Source organism: Thunnus maccoyii, chromosome 5 (genome assembly GCF_910596095.1).
Source record: "Thunnus maccoyii chromosome 5, fThuMac1.1, whole genome shotgun sequence".
Taxonomy (NCBI): Eukaryota; Metazoa; Chordata; class Actinopteri; order Scombriformes; family Scombridae; genus Thunnus; species Thunnus maccoyii.
In genome coordinates, this window is record NC_056537.1 from 1,667,423 (window position 1) to 1,692,768 (window position 25,346).

The window sequence follows — 25,346 nt, forward strand, 5'->3', positions numbered from 1 at the left end:
CATAAAAACTATGTAAAATCCCTACAGAAAAGTATTGTAAACTCAAAAACATATATTTTTTGTTTAAAGTACAGTGAATTTTTGGAAACTATTAAACAGAATGTTTTTGTTATATTTACAACAACAATATGTGATTACAATCAAATTTATTTGTTAAAACTACAAATATTGGTAACAAAAACAGAGAAATACTGTAATACTCATAACAAAACAATTTAGTTAATTTCACATGCAAATATTGTAAAAACTATAGTTTTAGTCAGTTGTTTTAAAAAATACAAATATATGTAAGTCACTTTACAAGTTTATGCTGTAATTTTAACATGATTGATAAAATGATGCAAATTGACGTAGGCCTATTTAAAATGTTTTCACAAAAAAGTTTTATTGTGAACCTGAGAGGTTACCTATCTATTTAAATATAAAAAATATACAATTTTAATAACATTGCATTTATAATTTAGGCTATTTGTAGCATATTGTAGAGTGTGTGTATAAGACATTCAAATTATTGATATATGCAAAGTAACACTGTTCAGTCCTAATCCTTGTATGCTTTATGTTTCTTTTAGTCTTTATCATTATCATTTTCACAGGCTAAACAACCTAACAGTGCCACCTCTAACCACTTGTACTTTTACTCTCTCATTGTGCACTGAGTCCTCCTAATTTTGAAATTTAAAAGTGCGCAGCTGAAGTTCGTCTCTGATTGGATAATGACGTGAGGGCGGGAGAAGCGCGAACCATTAGCCGTTAGCGTCACTAAGGAGCCAGTGTGCAGTCTGCAGAGCAGAGAACGGAGCAGAAATCTTCGGACCACTTCATTTTAAAAGATTTTAGGACAAATCTACAAGTTTTTTGGAGGGTCTGTGGCTGTTCAATTGGAAGGTAAGCTTCATATTTAGGCTACTCTTTTTTCGAGACCAGACGAAAATGTGTGCTGAAAGCTAGCTAGCTAGCACCAGTCCATATTTAAGACCAGTAACGTTAGCTCAATGTGTGATAACTTAATTCAGCTGAAAAGCACAGGCAAACATTTGAAATCCTAAAAATGATCACCTGCGTCTTTTGTAAAAGCAAATTTGTTACATTAAGAGGCTATGTACTGCATTGCAGAGTACATAGGAATGAGCCTCATTGTCTTTTCAAATGTGCTGGCGCCAACTGTAGTCAAACATTTACCACTTACTCAGCTTTCAAGGGCCATTTTTATCGTGTGCACAATGCACCTGCACCGCAAGCTGCTCCTAAAGCTGTTGTTGCGGATTTAAAATGCGCAGTTTCATTATGTGCCCGCAATTTACACACGGTGAAAGAGCTAGTGTCTCACTTAAATGATCATTTTGGAGAGGGCAGGTCTGTGTCATGTCCAGTAAGTGGTTGTAAGCATGTGTTTACAAAAAAGTCATCATTTACTTCTCACATGTGTAGGAAGCATAAAGCATGCTCCCCTGATGGTATTGATGACATGTACAAGGAAACTCGCCTTCAGCCCCCAAATGTCATTGCCAGTACAGATGATTCAGAAAGCACACATGAAGCCATGCCAACAGCTAGTGCAGCCAGTGATATGCCAGAGAATGATAGTCAGTCTTATCTCAGAAACATGTGTCTCTTTTACCTTAAACTGCAAGGACAGCTGCTTATTCCTGCCTCTACTATACAGACTATTGTTGAGGAGATGCAAAATGTGCACGAGTTAGGTCAAGCCTACACAATAACTAAAGTAAGTTCTTTATTAAAAAATGATATGAGCCTATCAGATGAAGCAGTCACTAAAATATGTGACTGCATTAAAGAGTCAGATTTGTTCTCTGCCTGTCATCAGGGACAATTAAGAACAACATACACCAGAAATCAGACATTCACAAAAATGTTTAAGTACACGGAACCCCAAAAAGTGCTATTGGGAATGGATGAAAACATGACACAAAAATTTGCGTACTACATACCAGTGGCAGAAACTCTGAAGAGCTTTTTGCACTCCCAGTTATGGAGGAATGCACAGCCACAACAGTTTGGAGATCCTGATGTAGAGGTTTTTACGGATTTATATGATGGAAAAATTTTCAAATGTCACCAGTTCTTTAATGAAAACCCTGAAAGCCTCAAACTGATTTTGTATCAAGATTCATTTGAAATTGTGAATCCCCTGGGTTCTGCTAAAAAGACACACAAAGTTCTTGCAGTTTATCTTTCATTAGCAAATTTACCCATTCATTTGCGTTCAAATACTGATAATATGTTTTTAGTCTTGTTGTGTGTTGAGAATGACTTAAAGCGTTTTGGAATAGCCAAAGTTTTCTCAGAGTTGTTGGCAGATCTGAAATCCTTGGAGACAGATGGAATAAATGTAGATGGAAAAACAGTAAAAGGGGGTCTCTACTGCATTGCTGGGGATAACCTTGGTTCTCATTGCATAGGTGGGTTTACAGAGAACTTCAGCCGCTCTCAATATTTTTGCAGGTACTGTGACATCACGAGAAGTGAGTTTGAGGCTGATCCAAATGCCTGTGGTCCTCCACGCACCCCAGAGACGTATGACACAGCTGTTGCTGATCTCCAGGCTGAAAACATCCAAGACGTCAGAGGAATAAAGGTAAACTCTATCTTTAATACCCTTGAGTCTTTTCACGTATCCCAACCTGGTCTCCCGCCTTGTTTAGGTCATGACCTCTTTGAAGGAGTCTTGTCATATGATCTAGCACTGTACTTGAAGAACATTATAAAAATGAAAAAATGGTTCACATACTCACTCTTAAACAGGCGCATCAAACAGTTTAAGTACAAAGGATCTGAAGCACTCACAAAGCCATGTGCTGTCAAACCTGACGGAGCCAAGTTATCAGGGCAAGCCATTCAAAACTGGAACCTTCTGAGATTGCTACCAGTTTTGATTGGTGACAAAGTGCAAAATCATGAGGATGAAGTATGGCAGTTAGCTCTCCAGCTAAAAGACATTGTGGATCTTATTTGTGCTCAGAACATTTCCTTGTCCCAGATAGCATATCTTGACATTTTGATCCAAGAATATTTGGAGTTGAGAAAGATGATGTTTCCTGAAATTCAACTCAAACCCAAGCACCACTATTTGCGCCATTATTCAGCACTGTCGTTGAAATTTGGTCCATTGAGGAGATTATGGACGCTTAGGTTTGAAAGTAAACACAGTTATTTTAAAAGATGTGCCAGACACTTGAAAAACTTCAAAAATATTTGTCAAACATTGTCAGAGCGTCATCAGATGTATCAGGCATATCTTTTAGCTGGGCAAGAATGCAGTAAACTACTGCAAGTGAAGGACAGCTGTGCGTTTTATCCCAACCTCTACAGTGACGCTATTAAACATGCAGTCAGGGAGTTAGCCTTTTCAGAAAGCAATACCACAGTTGCCACAGATATTCAGTACAAGGGCACTGCATATAAAAAAGGACAGTTTCTTGTGTACAGAAATGATGAGTATATGGAGTTTGGTGAACTTCTACTCATCTTGATTCAAAATGACACATCTGTGTATGTTTTGATGGATATCCACAAAGGCATCTTCCTCTCAGAATACCATCTGTATTCTGTGACAAAGGACAGTCTTGGGTTACAATGTATCAACATTAATGACCTGCCTGATTTCTATCCTTTGGTATCATATATTCTTAATGGATTCCAAGTCATTCCACTAAAACACAGTATTGTGGCAAAATAAAGTCCAATTAAAGCTGTTAATTGGACTGTTAGTTTGACATTAATATAAGTGTTACCTGATGCATGTCCCTGTTCTGTTAAGTGTATGTACTGTATATTTTTTCTGTTCTGCATTTCTTCTTCAGTGTAAATATGAGTGACTCAGGGCGAACCTTCCTAGATGTCGCCATCATGGAAGCCCTACCAGAACTTCAAGTAGTAAACAAAAACATCCTGGAAGAGCACTTGCAGTCCATTGGAGTCGAGACGTATGATGATCTACGCTTCGTAACGGAGGCTGATTTGATGACAGTATTAAGACCTGTACAAGCCAGAAAGCTTCTTTCTGTTTGGAAACAGAAATGTAAGTAAAAACACCACAACACACAGCTATTCAACAGCAAAAGCAGACATGGACATTGTGTAATATTGTACAATGTGAATCATAATCTTATTTTTTTGTCATTTAAAGACCAAACTCCCGAGAACAGCTCACTATCATCTGTGGAAGCCTCACCTACCCAACTGCTGTCATCGCTCTCTGTTTCACCCCAAAGTTCATCGTCAACCTCCTCCAGCAGCCTAGGACTTGACACACAGTGGGAAGACAACTTTGAAATTCCATGGAGTAAATTTCCTGAGGAAGTGATGGATTCTTTGGAGAGGGGAAAAAGGCCAGGCCCAAAACTGAGGAGGCAAATGGTCCGGATTGTTGTGACTGAGATGATGGAAAAATGCCCCCATGTAGGTAAAAAGCATTCAACTGATGTTGCAAAGCAAATGGTGGCAAAATATCCCAATTCTCTGCAAGATGTAATAGAGGGCGATATTGTTGGAACAGGCTACCATTCCCTTGTAAAACAGCTGCAAAACAGAATCGAAAATGTGAGGCGCACTTCAACACCCAAAATAAGAAAAAGAAAACATCAGGCTGATGACTCAGACCACACAGATGAGATCCCATTAGAAGAGAGAGCAGCAATGCAGGACACTTACGGATGCATTAAATGGAATGTGAAATTTCTGCCCCGTGAAGAAACTCAAGAGAGCCAGCACCAAAAGAAGGAAAAACTCAAGGAGATGTTCCAACAATCTGATGCCAATCCAGAGGAGGTAAAATGTCTAATGAAGTCCACTTTTTACACACAGCGTCAACATGTCAACCAGGGAAAAAGTATCAAAAGCCTTCGAGAGGAGTGGCCATTTTGGTTTGACGAACTTGGCATGTCGGTCCACTTCAAGGAACTCACTGGGATTGACCTCAAAGAGACATTCACGCGAAATTTGGATTTGAAGGGAAAAAGGCTTCTCAACTACATGACCACAGTTTATGTCACCAAGAGTAATAAGTTCCTTCAGACTTATGCAAGGCTTCAGAGGATGCGGGGACAGCAGAGTGGCTGCTCAGATGATGTGAAAGAGATGGTCCTGCTTCTGCTCAGCTACTTTGATGAGAAGGAGGAGTCCATGTTCTTCCATGTAGAAGATACCTGTCTGGCAGAAGAGGTCCAACTGGAGCAAGTGCCTCTGACACCTGCTGTTATTGTCTGTGGTAAGTCTGTTTCATATCTCTTTTTTTTAATTGCACTGTTTATAGAATCTGTCATGTGAGTGCAGCGCTTATTAATATAACCTGTTAAATAATTTGTTCATAGGACAGTCCTGCTATTCCTCAACAAGGTACATGCTGAGTCTGGATCGGAACCTCATCAACACAAACATCTCCTCCTTCATTTCTGCATTGTGCCTCATGTTCGGGAGCTACTTCTGTTTCAACATCCATTATCCATCTGAGCTGGCTTCAACTCTGGAGTTTCTTCAAAGGTGAGTAAACATGGCATGGCATTTCTCAGACCTGTACTTTAATTAAGCCTAAAATGGCTAAGCTACACAAAAACTGCCTTAATAGTTCCTAGGGCCAAAAACTGCCCCATTGAAACCCATTAAAACCACTATTTTTGATCCCACGTTTATCTTGACAAAAACTAATGCATTCCTTTATGTTAAGATTTCGGTTTGGACCACAGGCTTTCAATTTGTAGTTTTTATATTTGTCCATCAGGTGGCACCACTTTTACCCATTCAAAGCATGCCGCAAAGTTTCACACTTTTTATTGTTTTCTGGAAGAAAAGTGTGTGTGCTATTGATGTCGGATAATGTTGTGTATGTGTACTCACTAAATGCATTTAATGGAAATTATTTAGTTTTTTTTGTATAAAAACAGCATTATGTAGAGTTATGTAAACATACTGGCATTGAAAGGGTTAAAAAGCTAAAAATATAATTAATATTTGATATGTATATTTCAGACTCTAAAAGAGTGACATGTTTAAAGTAGAAAAAAATATCAAAATATACTATTTTTATAGCAGTTCATGGGAACAAGCCACGTTTTGGCTTTAAAAACATCCACGAAGTAAATAAGTTAAGAACACATGAAGTTTTTTTTTTTAACTGATCAATTAAAATGCTTAATATGCTTTTATTCTACAGGTGTTTTTTCTCGATAAACCCAGAAAAAGGAACTAAGGTGGAGAATAAAAACTCGAAGCGTCGTCTCAATCTGAACCCTCGAGTCCTCACCCTGATCCAGGACCTCTCCGATCACGAGTGGCGTTAAGCCTAAATATGGACTCCTTCTGTGCACTCTGACTGTTTGTTTGAGAAGAGGTACTGTTACTTTTCGCTTTGTTCAATCCACAATGTGTATTATGGTAATTAAGGCACAACGTAATTTTTGTTATTTTGCAAAAATACCTTAACAAACGTGCATTCTTATTTTGAGGGGGTACGCCTCTCCACAGATCTGACCTGTAACTTGGCCTGTTGGCATCACGTGATTGTCTCCATGGAGATAGATAAGTTTTATGCCATACTGTGGAACATTCAGAATGTAAACAAAATTTTGATTGAATTGGGTTGTTGTTGTGTGCCTGACACTTAAACTTTGTTTGTTAAAGTTTGTTAAAAATGTCCAGATTTAAAGAGGCTAATCTTCTGGAGTATCTCAACTTGGATTCAGTCATAGTTCAAGAACCATTATATGTAGCTTCTTTGCATGTTGTATCTGTTGAAAAAAATGCATCCAGTTGTTTACAACTATTATTGCTGTTAAATAAATTTCCCAAAAGTGATATTTTTCTCTCGTCTTTTCTCAAGATGTATTTTTGCAGGTTTATACGTAAATTTTACATTATAACTTGATTATTAAAACATAAAAACACAGCATATTTTGAAGAGATTTTATATATAATATACAGAACCATTCCATTTAAAATGCAGAGTTTTACTGTTGTTCTACCGGTTTAAATTAGTTTTTGTTTGATATTTCCCTGTTAATTTTATCATTTATTGATGCACAATTAGCAGTTATTACATGTAAAAAATACAGGAAATGGTCTATTTATATACAACACCGTTATGTGAAATTAACAAAAAAAAATTGTAGACTTAACAGTTTTTTAATGTGATTCAGCCGTGATTTCATTCACTGTAAATCAATTTACATATTTCGTCTGTAAAGTTGTCTACTGTGCTGCTGTATTTTTTACAGGAATTCTCTGGTAACCACAGCTGCCAGCGTTTTCCTGTAAAAACAACAGTTTTTTTTTTACAGTGTGGCTTTTATGTAGTGTTTTATTATTTTATGGTTTTATTATTTATACTTATTTTATTTATCATCATTATTTATTTTATTCTATTTTGTTTTATCAACATTTTAATGTTGATCATTATGGATTATTTTATTTTATTTCATTTTTAATTAACATTTTACTATTTTACTAATCTATTTATGATGTGCAGTATTTGACAACTTTTTTGTCATTTTTATTGCTTGTATTATCTTTTATTATTTTTATTTTATTATCTTAACTACACATTTTTAATGTTTTCTTATTCAATTAACCTTTCTCTAAGTCCATTTTTAACATCCTACGTTTTGTCAGTTGCTTGTGCAGCACTTTGAATTGCATTTTATTTGTTTGAAAGGTGCTATATAAATAAAGTTTGATTGATTGATTGATTGATAGAATGTTGAAGTTTATAAAATGCAAACTCCAAACAGCTGAACCCAACAGGATGCAGGTTAAAAACTGTCAAATACAGTGAAAAAGAGCTCTCATTAATATTAATGACAACATGCTGCTACTTCAATAAAGACGTAATGACTTCACCTCTTAAACCCTTCTCTTGGACCTGATCCTCATGACTTCCATCTCTTTCTTTCTCTTTGGACAGTCTGCTTGCCTCATGTCTCCCCCCACACTGATTACACTGGGGTTCGTTTTCACAGTTTCTGCTGCTGCACGTCTCATCTCCACATTGACAACATATCCCCAAATCATGTCTACACACAAGCCAGCTGTGTCCAAATTTCCAACAACGTCTGCACTGAATGGGTTTGGGAACAAACAGCCTTACTGGGTAACTGATATGATCTCAGAATACTTTGTCAGGCAGGATTTCTGATTCAAAATGCAACACACCAGGGGCCAGATGCATAAAACTCTAGGTTCATGACTAAATCTGGCCCCTGGTCTTGTTTCAAACCTTTCTCCGTCACTCATCCTGATCATTCAATGACTGTCAACAACTTACTGGAACTCTTCTATGAAGTGGGAAACATGACACCTGCTAACCATCTAACTCATATTTCCAACAACCTCTTCAGCTGTGTCTGTGAAACACATCCAACAATGATCAATCTATTTCTTTTAACATCAACTAAGTTGACATCGCCAAGTTTGTCCTTCCATAAAGTCCACAGTGATTGCCTCTTATTTGTCTTAAATGTCTCCTTGCTTTGCTCACTTGAGTCGTATCCTTGTGTCTTAGTCCCTCTCACCTAAGATACAAGGGAGAGATGCAGGAAAATATGTGAGGGAAGAAGAATCATGGAAACATGTTTTTGGACGTCCTTTCCTTGCAGGCGTCATCTGAAGTGACGTCAGCTGTCAGTCTACAGGTGTTAACAGCTCTTCAGTGTCTTTTAATATGCTGGAGTTAAATATGATGTACTGTCTAAAAAATGAATAGCGCACAGTTACCACTGCCAGCACAGTGATGTAGTGATGTCCTCCAACATGACAAAAGACAATGTGAAATATCTCTGCATGTTTCTCCTGAAATAAACTGTTTGACAAACATCTGCATGTTATATTGTGAACAGATCCATCAAACAGTTTGTAACTGCTCAGACACTGAATACACATTTCTACTGGCAGCAACTTTTTCTAAAATATATTTGTTATTTGCATCTGCATTCATTGATATTCTGTTTGTAAATTCATTATTTAATAATTCATGTTATGATGAGAATGTCTCGTAATTTGTAGGAATAATTTAAACTTGTAGGTTATATGTTTTAAAGAAAATATGTAAATATATCTCACATCAATGTTTACTTTCTACCTTGTCACAGTCTGGCTCTATGTATCTTCCTCTCAGCTCTGAGTGAGTCTGGCTCTACTAAGTTCACGTCTCACTCACACCAACTTTCTTCCTCACTGCTTTATGTGACTATCTAGTCATGTACAGTGCTGGTTATGGAGCAGCTTGTTTAGTGCTGGCTTAGTTACCCTTCATCTAGACATCACTCTGTTAGTTTGTATTTATCCATCGTCATTTATGTGTTACACTTCTGTTATCCAGTCCTTTTGCTCATGTAATTTTACTCATTCATACGATGAGTTGCCAGTTTTTATGAGCATCTTATTTCACCACAGTAGTGATGTCTGTATATAGTTTGTGTTCAACATTAGATGCACTATGCCACTCCCATCTGCCCTGCTATCACTGCAATCACCTCATTCCCCTCACCTGAGCTTCCCGCACATCTCCCTACACACAAACTATCAGGAGACAGTTTCACCTTTCTCACTGCTGTTATATAGGAGCATGTGTTTAGTTTAAGGAATTGTAATAAGGAAAATGTAATCTGAGAGACTACTGCATTTTATTTTATAGGAACATCATCTGTCTCATTGTGTTTTTTGTGTTTTTATTTTTCTGTTTGCTCTGTGTTTCCTTCCTGTGTTCATGTACTCCTCCCCAGCCTGCTTTTCCCTCCTCACTTTCCCTCCACACCTGCCCTGCATCAGCCTCGTTAGTCCTGCCCTGCTCCCTGTGTCTTCACCAGCCAATCAGCTTCTTTCCTGTTCTCCTGCTCCACCTGCACCTCATCCCCTCTTCAGTTTAGTTTTATTTAAGTCCTGGTTTTCAGTTCAGTCTTGTTGGATCCTTTGTTCTGTTCAGTTTTGTTCTGCCTGCACTCAGACCAGATTTATACTTTAAGTTCCTGTTGCCTGCAGTCTCCTGTGTTTGGGTCCACAGGGATTTTCAACCTTTTAGAAACTGATATTTATTTAAAATGTGTTTTCTGCTGACAGACAGCAGACTCACCTTCCCTCCTTGATTATATCATCCATGACACAGGTTAAATTAGGAGAAGGAATATGAAATTAAAAATCTGTTGATAGTGATGTAATATCAGATCAGTCCGATCAGCTGCTGATCGTATCAGAGCGTCTCCACAAAGTTCAAATGAAATTGTCTTGCTCATTAAACCTGAGCAGCTTCAAACTGAGTCTCTTCAATTATCAGCGTGCACTTATAGCAATTAAGTGTTATCAGCAGGAAGAGCTTTTCAGACTTTTATGCCCTGGGTTTCGCCTCTCAGGCTTCATACAAGCTGGTAGCTGCAGCAGATCACAGATATTACATGTATGTGTCTGTATATAAAATAAACAGACACATTATAGAAAGGTACAGCAGGTTCTGTCCACTGGAAAATACTGTTGTCTGTTGTGATGAAATAATGACTCTTTAAACATTTTCAACAAAAACTTGAAACCTGAAGATATTTTGCTGGATTTGTATTAAACCCAAAGGAAGAAAACTAGAAGGTGAAAAATAAACTGTAAAATCATTATAAATAAACAGAATAACTGTGTTTACTAATGTGAGGTATAAACACACCAACAATAATAAATTTTTCTTGCTCTCATAGCATTTGTAACATCTGAAAAACATTTGAAGTGAAGCACTATAAGTCAGAGTTGTTGTATTCACATCCACAAACCCTCAGTGGGATAGGTGCTGGATACAAAATCTATTCAACTGTGATACAAGAAGAACTCACACACTGGAATCATAGCTGCATTTAAATTTACTGGTAACTTATCAACCGACTAGTCTTCCTCAGACAAATACCCACAGGATGGAAATGAAGGATGTTTATATCAAAATGACCGGTGACATAATCAATGTGTCAAGATATCCTCATCACTATGAGAATAAAAACATTAATGTGAATAGAAATATGTTTTCCTTGTGATGAGGATATCGTGACACATGTGAATGTGCTTGCAGGTACTCCTTGTAATGAAGCACTACTCATGTATAACTTTGGCAACAAGCAGGTGTAACACATGTTTAACACTTTGATAGTGTGCATGTGTGAATCTTTACTGTAATACTGATGGCAGCTTTATAATGTTGATAATCACATCTGGACTTACTGAGCCTTTCTGCAGTTCCTCACAGCTGGGATTTGTCTCCGTTGTCCCTCCCGTGATGTGTTGTACTTCTCCAGGTCCAACTCATCCAGAACCTCCTCTGACATCTGCAGCATGTAGGCCAGAGCTGAGCAGTGAATCACAGAGAGTTTCTTCTTTGATCTGTTCTCTGACTTCAGGAACTCTTGGATCTCCTGATGTACTGAGCGGTCGTTCATCTCCATCAGACAGTAGAAGATGTTGATGCTTCTGTCAGGAGAGTTATCCTCACTGTTCATCTCCTTCAGGTTGTTGATGGCTCTCTGGATGATTTCTGAACTGTTCTCTGTCTGACCCAGCAGGCCTCCTAAGAGACTCTGGTTGGACTCCAGAGAGAGGCCATGAAGGAAGCGCACAAACAGGTCCAGATGGCCATTTTCACTTCTGAGAGATTTCTCCATGGCCCTCTTCAGGAAGTCATCCAGAGATGAGTAACTGTGTTCTTTTCCCAGGAAGTCCTCCATTACCTTTGTCTTCCTGTCCATGTAACGGTACATGTAGACTGCAGCCAGAAACTCCTGAACGCTAAGATGAGCAAAGCAGTAGACTGTTTTCTGGAAGATCACACTCTCTCTTTTGAAGATCTCTGTAAATCTCTTCAATACTTTTCTGTCTTGATTGAACCATAAATGACAGCAATGTGACTGGCTAAACAAACAAATGACACTTATGGCAGGAAATACAAAGTTTAATGGAGACAAAATGGAGGTCTCACCCACTTTTTCACAGCCTCTAAAAACTATTCAGATAAAACAATCCTAGAACTACTTTCCTCCTCTGATCTTAAGATTTGATATATTTGATACTGACATAGTCAAAACTCTTTTTTTAACTAGGAAAAATTAAGCTAAATAGTTCGGTTTTAGATATAAATAGCTTGACTCAACCAGTGAATACTGAACTGTGTTACTATTGAACATGCTGTATGTTTGTATGCTAAGTCCTTCATATATTTTAAGTTGTCATTTATATATGCATTGTCATTTATCTTTCCTCGTAGGCTCAAGTGAAACATGTGTGCTGAGGTTCCTTGAGCTTCAAAGAAATCTCAGTATGAAATACTGTTGGTATTGCTTGAATTATTCCAACGATTATTTCTTGACTTATCAATTAATTGTGTTGTCTATAAACTGCCAAAGCAAGAAAATACACCAATTTTAGTGTCATTTGCAGAAGCCCAAGGGAACTTCTTCAAATGTCTTGTTTCGTCCGACCAACAGTCCCAAACCCCGAAATATTCAATTCACACTGTTGTAACATAAAGAAAAGCAGCAAATCCGCATATTTGAGAAGCAGGGACCAACACATTTGTGGCATTTTTTCTTGTTAAACAATTATATAAAATTAAGATATTATCGCTGATTAATTTTCTATTGATCAACTTTATCAATTTAACATTGTAGCTCCACCTCAAACCCTGCTCATATTACATTTGAAGTTTTTACTTGACTGTTATTTTGTAAACTAATCAAAAGTTCATATTCATGTGTTTTGTGCACATCTAGGACTAAATCACTCACTCACCAGAAAGCAGCTATTGTATTGGTAAGTCAGATAAATATTTACATTTTGTATTTAAAAAATCACTTAAGCATTTCATTGTGAAGTCCTTGTTAACTGGAATAATTAGCAATTATGACTGTAACACAAATTATTTCATATTTTTTGATAAATCTGTTCCCGCAGGATCAAACTGACAGTGACATTGCCCCTTGTACAGCAATCAGAGGTATGTTTTAAATTTGATTTTCTCTGCATCAGGAGCAGTATATTTGTATATATGTATTGAATTATTCAAGAATATGTAGACTGAGTGCTTTTTATGTACTGAGCTATTACCAGACTGAATATCTGTCTGAACCCTGTTCAGACCAGAAATGGTCTGTATTAGTGTTGGCATATTGCTTCAGGTAGCAGTGAGATGATGAAATATGATACAAGAAGTCCAGTTCGAGGGATAGATCCATGCGTTTTGAGACTATTCAGATGCCAAAACACTGCATAGCACTTTATAATACTGCAAGTCAGTATTTTACAACCCTGGCAAGTTTGTAAAGTCTGGAAACACGACCGCAAACATTTTTATATATATAATTCTCAAACACTGGCTAGGGCAACTATGGTTGTTTAAAAAAAAAATAAAACCATCATAATTATATTATTTTTTGGAAATTATATTAGTCGAACTGTTACACTGTTTTGTTCTTGATGTTTGACGGTAAGTGTTTTTTTTTTACTTTTTTTTTTTTTTAACTTTTTTTAACTTTTTTTTTTACATTAAATTTAAAGTAAAAAAACAGAAAGTTGCCTTAATTTTACATTCAGTAATAGGATGTGTATTATTTGTATTTTTACATAGAATTCAATGTAACGTAACATTCAAGACCATTAAGTAATTGAAAAATCCTGTTATTAAAACTATAATATTCCATTATATTAATTTAAAGATTACAGCCTTTATTTTATGGTGAATATTTTTAATAAAAATAATTCACAACAACAAAAAAAACCTGTTAAATAATACAGTAAATTTCTGTTAAATAACTTTTTTTTTTACAGTGCAGTGCAGACGTTACAGGGAACTTCTCCTGGTTTGGCAGCTTGTTGCTCTGAGCTGCTGCTGCTGGCTTCCTGTTGAGCTGACTGTCTAAACTGAGCAGCCATCTCAGAGTTGAAAGTGTTGACCTGCAGCTCAGGTCTTCTATAGAAAACCTTTTTACAGTTTGGACAGTCACACTGCACATTACTATTCCAGTGCTTTCTGTTTGAAAGAAAAACTGTTGCAGCCTGTAGTCACTTCACAGTTCAGTGATGGTCAAGTTCCATTTCAAGTTTAATGAAAACAAACCAAAACTTCTCATCTACTATCTGTTTGCATTAAAGTATTCAGATATTGTGTTGCCCAGTTGCTCCATTATTTGCTCCACAACATGATGTATTTCCCATTCAAAGCCATCAGTTTGCCCAGTCATCAATGAGTCACACACTAAATTCCAAACACGACAAACTGATCACCAAAGAATTGATCACAGAGTCTGACACACAGTAACAGAGTGAACTATCATTAAAACAAGTGTTTTAAAGTGGGAGGGTTTCCTTATTATAATAATGAACATTTTCCATTCATCACCTCTGCGATTTGTGCAGTTTAAGGCACAAAAACAACTTCACATTAATCTTCTCATAAGCTGCCAGATGCCGCAGTTGCTCTACTGGCAAGACCTCAGGGCATCATGGGAAACGCCTTGCTGTCCCCTGAAAACTATCGTTTACTTATCATTTTATTTTATGTTCCTGCATGATTTAGACATTTAGAGTTTATTTTACTCCTCCTGCATTCACATAATTTGTTTCAGTATCAGACTGGTTGTTATTTATGAAGATCATGTCCTCATATGGCCTCAGACTGAAGTTTTTAATAAACTCCACCAGAGGGCGTCATCAGCTGTCACTGATTCCCTACAAACTCTGGTTTAGTGCTTATATCACCTGCTCAAGCTTTACATTACATTACATAACCTTATAAACTGTGGATTATTTGACATTAGGTCAGTCTGTCTTCCATTTTGGTTGCATCTCTCTTCCCAAATTCCTGCATTTTGCAGGTGTTTTGGTTTTCATAACTGAGAAATGTTCAACACAACTGTGTTCACCAGCAATGTGTGTGTTTTAATCACATGACTTAGTTGTCATTAGAAACACTATCAACTGTTTTTTCAAAGTATCTATCCAGTGGAGGCTAAATAATTTAATCAGACACAAAGACAACGTCCATTTGCTTTTGTTTATATCAAATTTCAAACATATGACAAACACAGATCACAGATTTTTCCTTTTCATAAACAGGTCTTCAATAATTAATATAACACTTTTTATACACACAATGATCAGACCATATAAATGTTTGAATTCGGCAAGACATTTAAGGATGTTCACATACTTCTTATTTATGAGTACATAGTTTTCTGATTATTTAACAGTCTTGAAGGCAGGTTTTAAGATAAGGAAGACTACATTAGATAATATCAATCAGTGTGGTAAAATTTGTGTGTTGTAGCAGAAAGAAGCAATGTGACACATCAAAGAAAATATTTACAGAAAAAAGTGCAAAAAAAATGGATAGGAATCTGAAAAAACAAAGTATACACTGGAAATTACCACTCAATATACATGTATTTCATTAAATGCTAGTGAATCTACTTGTAGAAAAATAAATGGTTATTCCTTCCCAGTGTGACTGGTCATTAACAGCCTTTTGCAACCCATAAATGAGATGTTGGAGTTGGAGTTAAGGAACAAAATGTTTGTGCTAATATTGGTGAGAAAAGGTGCCGACAGTGATGAAAATCATGAAGAGGACTGTTCTTGTTGACCTAAAGTGGAATATTATAATTCATTTTCCAATGTAAGATTTTCTGAATGTTGTATATCTAGTAATATTTGACTAAGTTGGGAAGAGCACATTTTTTTAGCAAAGTTTTGGATTTGCCATACATGTAAATATTTTAGTTAAGGTTTCTTATTTCTTATAATATTATGTTGGCATGTTTTCACTCTCTGGAAGCATATTTAAATTAGCCAGTATGCTCAAATCAGTTAGGAGCAATAGAACGTATCAAGGAAAAACATTATATAATAAAGAAAAGAGCAATACACATTGATCAAAATCTGCAGAAAAAAGTAAGTATGCACTGTACAACATTCTAATGATTGCCATGGAGAGATAAATAAAAATAGAACTGTAAAAGTACATTAAACATCATAGCCATAGTTTACACTCATTTTTTTGTTTTGTTTTGTGTTGTTTGTTTCCTGCCTATATGTTTTGTTTTGTTATTTTCACATGTTTGAAATAAAAAAAATCTAATCTAATCTAATCTAATTACACAGCTTTGTTGAATACTCGATACTGATTGGTCAATTACACCTTTCTATGGTCTGTTATTTCTGAATAACAGACCATTGCTAAGGACACAGTTATGTTCATAGACTGAGAAGGACTACGTCCAATCATATCAATCCACAGAGAGAAGTCCGGTAAAATTACCAACTACAGCTCATTTGCGACATCTTGCGGCAAAAAAACCTGTTAGAGATAATGTCTGTGACTAGGCACAGATGTAACGGCAGCCTGAAGAGCTACTGGGCTCCAACCATTACAGAAATGGAAAAGTTTAGCAAGATCCTGTTCTCCAATCCAGGCAACGGCAGCAGATCTGGTGAGCGCCTCACTTAGTTGTGCATTGCTACACACTAACTTAAGTGATAAGCAGTAGTGATAATAGTAATATTATTAATAGTTATAGCATTAGTAACCATTGTGTTTCCAAGTGTGTCAACTGCAAAGTCCCGACAAGAAGGAAACGTAGAGATGAATGACAGAAAGATAGATATTTACGTTGCTATGCACACAGTTCCAACCACATAATCTAATAGACTATTTTTTAGCAGAAGCAATAAAATCATTTTTAAATCAATATTTTGTGTCAGATTTTTGATTTTATTTGGTAAATAGCCATGTGATAAGTGATATAATGTACAGTGAGCAGGTCATTATTGTGAAATGACCTGCTTACAAAGACACGCTATTGATGAATAACTGAAGCAGATTACATTACATTATTTATTTGCTTTTTTTGTGTGTTTTTGTAGTTTATTTTATTTTTAAATCAGCTATGTTAAAATCTATGTTTCTACTCATTGCGAGTGTTGGGCAGTAATGCATTACTTTGTAACACATTACAGTGATACAATTACTTTTAATGAGTAGTGTAAGGGATTACAATTTGAAATTCAGTGAACTGGGTAATAAGTAATAATTTAAGTGAATTGATTGAATAATTGATTGTACAGTGAGTAATGTATAATCAGTAATTAATTACAATTTTCAAGTAACTTGCCCAGCACTACTCATTGCAATACACACATTCCATGGTTGATGAATCTAAAACCATCATTCGGACAGGGACTGAAGTATGGATGAAGTTTCTCAGTGAAGGAGCATCCAGTAAAGGAGTAGATAGGAGCTGCAGCATCAACATCATAAAAGGAGACCAGACCCTCATCAAAATCCACAAACACCCCCACCTTCTCAGGCTTTGACTTCAGAGAGAGACGGACTGGAGGGTCAGCAGGAGCGAAGTACTCACCGGATGACTTAGAACATACAGTCCAGTATCCATTTCCGGGACTCAGAGTGATTCCTCTGTTAATACGGGTCACCTTTCTAGCCACTCCTAGAGTCCATTTAGACCACCTGTTAACCTGAACCTGGAAGTAAAACCTTCCTGAAGAGAAACCCTGCTTTGATAAGACACATCTACAGTCACTAAATTGATGATCATCTCTATCATTAGACTGGGTGGGTCTGGGATGTGCAATATCAGGATCGAGTGTCACATCTACTGCATACTGATGGACCTTCTTCAGCTGTGCCTCAAACAGCTTCCTCAACAGTTCAGTGATTGTCTCCTCCAGTTGAGCCACAACTCTCACCACTGTCCCCTCACATGATGGTGGACGGACGCTGACCTCTGTCCAGTCTTTGGTGGGTGGAGCAACGTTCAGGGACGAGAAGCTTTGAAGGAGCTGGAGGTGGTCTTCAGAGTGTAAGAGCTGCTCAACCTCAGATCTTGTCTTCTTCAGCTCAGAGATTTCCTGTTCCAGAACTTTGATGAAGTCTTCAGCTTGTTTCTCTGTCTTTCTTTGCTCCTCTTTGATCGTCTTGATGAATTCAGCCTGGCTTCTCTCAACAGACTCCTTCAAAGCGGTGAAGACCTGAACACCATCTACTATCTCTCTGTCTGCATCTCTTTGCCTGAGCTCCACTGACTGTGTGATCTCCCAAATTTTTCGTTGTCTCTTCTGTATCATCTCCTGAACATCAGCCTTTGTCTTCCCCAGCTCTGCCTTCTTACTTTCATATTCTTCTTTCAGAGGAACAACATCATGTGTCTTGTGGTCCAAAATGGTGCAGAGGGTGCACGCATACATCTGATCGGTTTTACAGAACAACTCCAGCAGTTTATTGTGCTTTGTACACATCCTGCCTTCCAGGTTCTTCACAGGGCCGATCAGCTGATGTCTCTTCAGGCCTGACAATGTCAGATGAGGCTCCAGGTGAGTCTCACAGTAGGAGGCCAGACACACCAGGCAGGACTTCAGGGCCTTCAGTTTGGTTCCAGTGCAGACGTCACAGGGAACTTCTACTGGTTTGGCAGCTTGTTGCTCTGAGCTGCTGCTGCTGGCTTTCTGTTGAGCTGACTGTCTGAACTGAGCAGCCACCTCAGAGATGAAAGTGTTGACCTGCAGCTCAGGTCTTGTGTTGTAAAACCTTTCACAGATGGGACACTGACACTGGACATTACTATTCCAGTGCTCAGTGATGCAGTTTTTGCAGAAGTTGTGTCCACATGGTATGGTGACTGGATTAGTGAACACATCCAGACAGATGGAGCAAAGAAACTGATCTTCAGTCAGCAGACAGCAGCTGGCAGCAGACATATCTGCAGACTGAGAACAAATACAAAGTGTGAGACAGCAGTGTAATTACATGTCTTTTGATTATTAGCTTAATAAAATTAAACCATGAACCATGATTAGTAGAATATTAGAAGAGTAAACTCAAAATTTATTGTTAAATGGCATCCAATTGAGGGCCAAATTTAAGAGGAATTTTGAGGTGAAGATGGAGTGATATAATAACACAAATCAAAGAGAGACACACAGCCAAAAATGCACTTAAATGTTTGAAAGAAAAATTGTTGCAGCCTGTAGTCACTTCACAGTTCAGTGATGGTCAAGTTCCAATTCAAGTTTAATGAAAACAAACCAAAACTTCTCATCTACTATCTGTTTGCATTAAAGTATTCAGATATTGTGTCGCCCAGTTGCTCCATTATTTGCTCCACAAAACGATCTTGACAAACGATCATCAAACCAGATGGGTTTTTTCTTCCACTTTATTGGTCTGGAGTCTGATTTTCCAACATAAATTAAAAAACATCTTTTCAACCAACTATGTAGTTTAACATATATTTAATTGATAATATAAATTGGAATAATTAGCTTGTTACATAATAAAAAGACCATGCCACAAAGAACTAAACTGTGTGTAGTAACTAACCTAATGCCTAACACTGTGCTCTCTGTGGTCTGGAGGAAGAAATATTTCATATTAGCATGTTTTGAATGGCCACACACACAACTTCTGTTATATCATATTGTTAAAAACACAATACCAACACATATCAATTATTGAAACACTGTAAAAATCATCTGTAGCCTATCGGCTGTACTCACCAGTGTTTGCCAGAGCTGAGAGAAACCTGATTAACTTGATTTAATTCTTTAGAGTAGAATGAAAGATTTGTGCCGTTTGCATTTGAGGAAATGTGATGTTGAAACTTTTATCTCTCAGTGTCGCTCCACCTCTCAGTGTAGCTCTGCTGTGAGACAGCAGTGTAATTACATGTCTTTTGATTATTTGTTTAATAAAATTAAACTATGATTAGTAGAATATTAGAAGAGTAAACCCAAAATTTAATGTTAAATGGCATCAAATTGAGGGCCAAGTTTAAGAGGAATTTTGAGGTGAAGATGGAGTGATATAATAACACAAATCAGAGAGAGAGCAGCAGGTCCAGCAGTTCTGAGCTGAGCTGGTGTGTAGTAACTAACCTACTGCCGAACACTGTGCTCTCTGTGGTTTGGAGGAAGAAATATTTCATATTAGCATGTTTTGAATGGCCACACACACACACACACAAACACAACCAACCACAAACCAACACATTTTCTCAGGGTGTCTGCCCACACAATGGACTTCCTTAGCCTGCAACCAACACACAACTGAAAACAGTGGAACTTCCTGTCTAAGAAGTCGTGTGTTAACATTAATTAATGAAACACTATAAAAATCAACTGTAGCCTATCGGCTGTACTCACCGGTGTTTGCCAGAGCTGAGAGAAACCTGATTAACTTGGTTTAATTCTTTAGAGTAGAATGAAAGATTTGTGCCGTTTGCATTTGAGGAAATGTGATGTTGAAACCTTTATCTCTCAGTGTTGCTCCACCTCTCAGTGCAGCTCTGTGGGTGAGGTTTATTACCTCTTTGGAAATATATTTACATAGCTTTGGTACAAGATGAGTTCTTATTTTGTGTTTATTCTTCTTCTTCTACAATGGAAGTGTGCAACAGCCAAAGGATCACACAAGCACAAATAGACAACAAAACAGAAGAGGTCAGTGCAAGAGGAGAAACAACATACATTATATACCACACATACCACTCCCTTTATAATCCCTTTATAGTCCATGATTTAGACATTTAGAGTTTATTTTACTCCTCCTGCATTCACATAATTTGTTTCAGTATCAGACTGGTTGTTATTTATGAAGATCATGTCCTCATATGGCCTCAGACTGAAGTTTTTAATAAACTCCACCAGAGGGCGTCATCAGCTGTCACTGATTCCCTACAAACTCTGGTTTAGTGCTTATATCACCTGCTTAAGCTTTACATTACATAACCTTATAAACTGTGAATTATTTGACATCTGTCTTCCATTTTGGTTACATCTCTTTTCCCAAACTCCTGCATTTTGCAGGTGTTTTGGTTTTCATAACTGAGAAATGTTCACCACCACTGGAGAGCAATGTCTATTTTTATTACGTTCTTACTTTCTATTTTCCTGTGAAATATTGAGTAGATTCGTCTTCAGGTGTCAAACTTAGTGTTTGTTACATTATGTCTTGTCTCTCCTGTTATGTATTTGTTCCGCTAATACAAAATAAGTATTTGTGGCTAACATGTTTACCAACAGCTTCCTACATCCACATCCAGCTGATACCGAGAAAATGCAACATGATCACCACTGATAATCTAACCTGCTGTAATCTGTGACCTGTTGGCCATTTTATTATTATATGTTTTGTTTGGGGATTGTATGCTTTCATTTAGGAGTAGAGAGAAAATGAGTGGAGAGAATTAGGATATGATGTGTAATAAAGGTCACCAGCTGGATGCAAACCAGTGACATTGCAGTTAATGACTGGACCTTCAGGACACCAGGGCACCACACAATTATGGTTTTAATAAGATGTTAAGTCTTGAAAATGGGGGAAGTTTGAGAATATGTTTTCACAGTTGACATGTGTCTCATCCTCCCACACTCAGCCAGCGGTTCTCACTTCCTTGTCCGACCAGTTTTCCCAAATTTAGATTTCCTGACTCTGTATCTGACAAAGATGGTGGTGAGCAGAAAACACAATCTCCAGGCTTCAAAATGACCCTTACACAGACAATACAGACAGATTTATATTTGTGTTTTTCTTGGATTTAGATAAATACATTTTATTTTGCCAGTTCTTTGATAACAGTAATCATGGTTTTGCTCTTTTTATAGGATTTATTGACAACAAAAATATAGAATATCTTTAATTTATCCTTTAACAGACTTTCTGATTTTCTTTCTTCTTACAGTTTTTAAAATAATTTGTCTATTTACATTCATTTGTCTATAAGTCTGAAATAACCAGGATGTCTGCAGCAGTATGTAAAAGCCATTTGACCTTTTTCTTCATGTTGGTCACTGGTTTACTTCAGCAGGATTCCAGAGGAGCGTTTCCATAATAAGTTTATCTTGTGCAACACAGCTTGTTTGGGCCCTTTTGAAACCTGCTGACAGTCAAATTCAATTAAAACATGATGCCAACATCCCGGCAAACACTCCCTACTACTCTCAGAGAAACGCCGGCTTTCAAAGTCAATTGTGTCCGATGTGAAGAGCCGGCCTTCATGTCCCCGTCTGGAGCCTTTTCACGTGCTAAAATAAGAGTTTCCCCCTCTTTCCTCCAGTCGACATGAGCAAAGTGAGCACTGTGAAAGGCCCAGAGAGAGCTTCCATTTGATGACTGGCAGCCTCGGGTCTTGTGTCTGTGTGACACTATGGGCCACGACAAAAGCCCGTCCTTTCTGCTGCTGCAGAACAACACAGAGAGAATAAAAGAGGTGGTGCATGATGGGGAGGAGGGGGGATTTTAGTAGAAAAAACGGGGGTCTGGCTTTTGAAACCAGCCCGGCGCAGATGTACAGGGCAGGAGGATTAGGCCGCGGGTGTTGGTGACGTTCACTCGGCTCGACTCTCCCTCCGTCGTGGCCCTTTGTGGCTCCCGGCAGCCTCGGGGTGGTAAGCTGCCGGTCGGTGTGCCAACGGGGCTCAATGTGCGCCCCGACAATGGCAGAGCGAACCCCACCACACCCCCACCAACCCCGAATCACATCTCATCCACTGGCGACTCCTCCACACACAGAGGATGTGATAGGGGAGCTAATGTCACCCCATCTGACCAGACAGCTTCAGGGTGGCTGTGTGTGTGTGTGTGTGTGTGTGTGTGTGTGTGTGTGTGTACCAGGCATTACTCATGTTGTGGGGACATAAATCTGTTTACACAGTCACAGCCTTCCTTTTGGGGACAAAAAGCAAGTCCCCGTAGCGTAAATCATTAATTTTAGAGTGAAGAGGTTGAAGGTTAAGGTAAGGTCAGGCAAGTAGTGGTTAAAGGACGAGTTCACAATTTTTCAAGTGTGTCTTAAAACATCAGTTAGGAGCCCAAATGAACAGTAAAACATGTTTTTCTTGCTGTAATCATTCCTCCTGTTCATACTGACCATTAGAAGTTCCCTTCATAATGCACTTACAATGGAAGTGATGGGGGACAAAATCCACAGTCCTCCTTCTTATTTTCTTTTTTGGCTGGACCACAACAGCCCCTTAAATGCTAATGTCTCTTACTGACTGAGTGATGAAGTTACACCACTGGTCGGCCAAATGCTGCCACGTCCTGTATCCTTTTCCAATTAGAAACCTTCTAGTGTTTCACACACAGTCCAGCCATATACTAGTTCTTGACCTAATCTTGTTTAAGATTTTTTTGTGGAATTTTTGCCTTTACTGGATTGTAGGCAGTGAAGAGGAAGACGGGAAACATGCGACATACGACAAAGGTCCCTGGCTGGAATCGAACCAGGGTTGCAGTTATGCAGCAAGCGTACCCATTTGGCTACCGGGTCGCTCCCACAGTCCTCCTTCTGTCCAAAAATGTATTTAAAAGTTTATCTGAAGCTAATATGAAGCTTCAGCATCCAAATGAGTCAAATCAAGTAGATATCTTTCAACGTTACAGTCTTTTTAGCATCAAATTCCCTCTTTTTGTTACTATACTTCCACCGCAGCTCAACAGGGAAACAGCTGAATAGAAGCTTCACAGAGACTTTTAAATGACTGTGTGGACACACTGTGGATTTTGGCCTCCATCACTTCCATTGAAAGCACATTTGAAGGAGATCTAAATATGTAACATTTTCAATTATGATTTTCAGGACTATTTTAATTGGGTATTTCTATTTCTGCTCCTACTAATAAACAGTTAACGCTTTATTTTGCAGATCCATTCATTTTATACTAATTTCTTGGACATTTTCTGAGTTATTTGGAGGTATTAATGTTACAAGGGTGGTGGCACCAATTATCAGAAAAATCTGAAAAAAAATGTTAAATTGCTGTACCACCTAGCATAATCTAGCTAATCTAGCTAATCCATATTTGGATTCATATATTGCAAAATTTCTTAATAAATCCGATTCTTGACAATTCTTTAACTGACAGAACTTATTTAGTTTTTTAGTGTAGTTTTGTGTGACAAACTACATTTTAGCATATTATATTGTTTCTTAAAAACTCTATAATGGGCACATTTCCTGTATAATACTAAACTATATAACCCTGTCAAAGAAATGTTACAGTTACAGCAGCTGCTTTTAGACAATTATTGAATTAATCTAATAGGCTAATATATTGTTTAAGTCTTTTCTGTCAGTTAAAGACTGAATTTATTAAGAATTTTTGCAAATGAACAACACGTATGAACCCAAATATAATGAGTGGGCACTTACTAACTAAACCAACTTACCACTTTTTTGTTTTTTCTTATAATTTGCACCAAAATGCATCACGCTCTCTGTAAAATGTCCTAAAAATTTACTGTTAAATACCTGCAAATTACATTTCCATGATATTAGTATCAAATTAAAGCACTTCTAAAATAAAGCATTACCAATAAACACATTTAATATCATGTCAGCTTGTGTTTTTCTCTTTTTAATGGTCTCCATTCTCATTTTTATTCAATTTGTTTAATTTTGACACAGGAATATATCACTTCCTGATCCTCACACATCATCTCAATACATCATCCACCACTGAGGAAAGAGAGGGAGAAGCACATATTCTGGAAGTGCATTGTGGGGAGGAATGCCATTGAATTTGGGTGTTTTTTTCATGCGCCAGCCTCCTTTGTGTGCAGGCTAAGGAAGTCCATTGTGTGGGCAGACACCCTGAGAAAAGAGGCGAGCTTGGAGCCGTTGTCTGCCGGTGCTTCTGCAGCCCTCGGGCCCTAAAAAGACCTGAATGAAGCTCTGCCATCGGAAGCAGCCGGCCCGAACCGGGAGACAATGCCACTGAGCAACTTTGAAGACCAACAACAATTAAAAACGCAGCTTCACTATATTAATTATGCATTCATGCTTTTGTCTTGGGTTTTTTTTGTTGTTGGGTGGGGAGAATGGGGGAGCTGTGAGGTTTAAGATTCAACAGGTCTGAAGCAGAGAGCGAGATTACAATGAAAAAACAACACATGCAAATGGTTCTGCGAATGCCGCCATTGGAAATTCATTGAGGGAGAAATGTGTGTGTGGTTGGATGTGAGGTTCAGGGGATTACGGACACTAACAGGAACTTGTGAAATAAAAAAAAAAAACACCCCAAACCAAACTTAGCTTCAGTAAGAAGACAGTAAAACAGCGCTGAATAAAAATCGGTTTCATCTTGCAGAGCATGTTGCTAGGAAACTCAGAGTTACAGCTTGGAGTTGCACTTTGCAGGCACTTCTTTCTTTAAGGCCTTTCTCCTCTCTCCTCCCTCGGTCGCAGGCAGAACACACATAAAGCAGCTTTCTGAAGGCATTGAGGTGGATTTTTGCTGGCCGGCGGCTCTGTCAGGTGGCTCTGTTGTGCTCGGAGTCGCCAGCAAATGGCTCCTTTTGGACCAGT

At 37.8% G+C, this 25,346-nt stretch overlaps 2 protein-coding genes across 2 annotated transcripts; one reads left to right on the plus strand and one right to left on the minus strand.

The window, feature by feature from the left end:
• The first annotated feature begins 251 nt into the window (after positions 1-251).
• Positions 252-6,813, plus strand: LOC121896790. Its single transcript, XM_042410812.1, has 6 exons — positions 252-888; positions 2,467-2,599; positions 3,825-4,042; positions 4,151-5,230; positions 5,334-5,502; positions 6,173-6,813. Exons 3-6 carry the CDS (start codon positions 3,832-3,834, stop codon positions 6,297-6,299), a joined length of 1,587 nt encoding a protein of 528 aa, XP_042266746.1. The 5' UTR covers positions 252-888; positions 2,467-2,599; positions 3,825-3,831; the 3' UTR covers positions 6,300-6,813.
• Positions 6,814-16,300: 9,487 nt separating this feature from the next.
• On the minus strand, positions 16,301-18,738 carry LOC121896788 (E3 ubiquitin-protein ligase TRIM39-like). The gene has a single exon (XM_042410811.1). The coding sequence runs from the start codon at positions 18,736-18,738 to the stop codon at positions 17,146-17,148; it is 1,593 nt and encodes a 530-aa protein (XP_042266745.1). The 3' UTR covers positions 16,301-17,145.
• Positions 18,739-25,346: the final 6,608 nt, after the last annotated feature.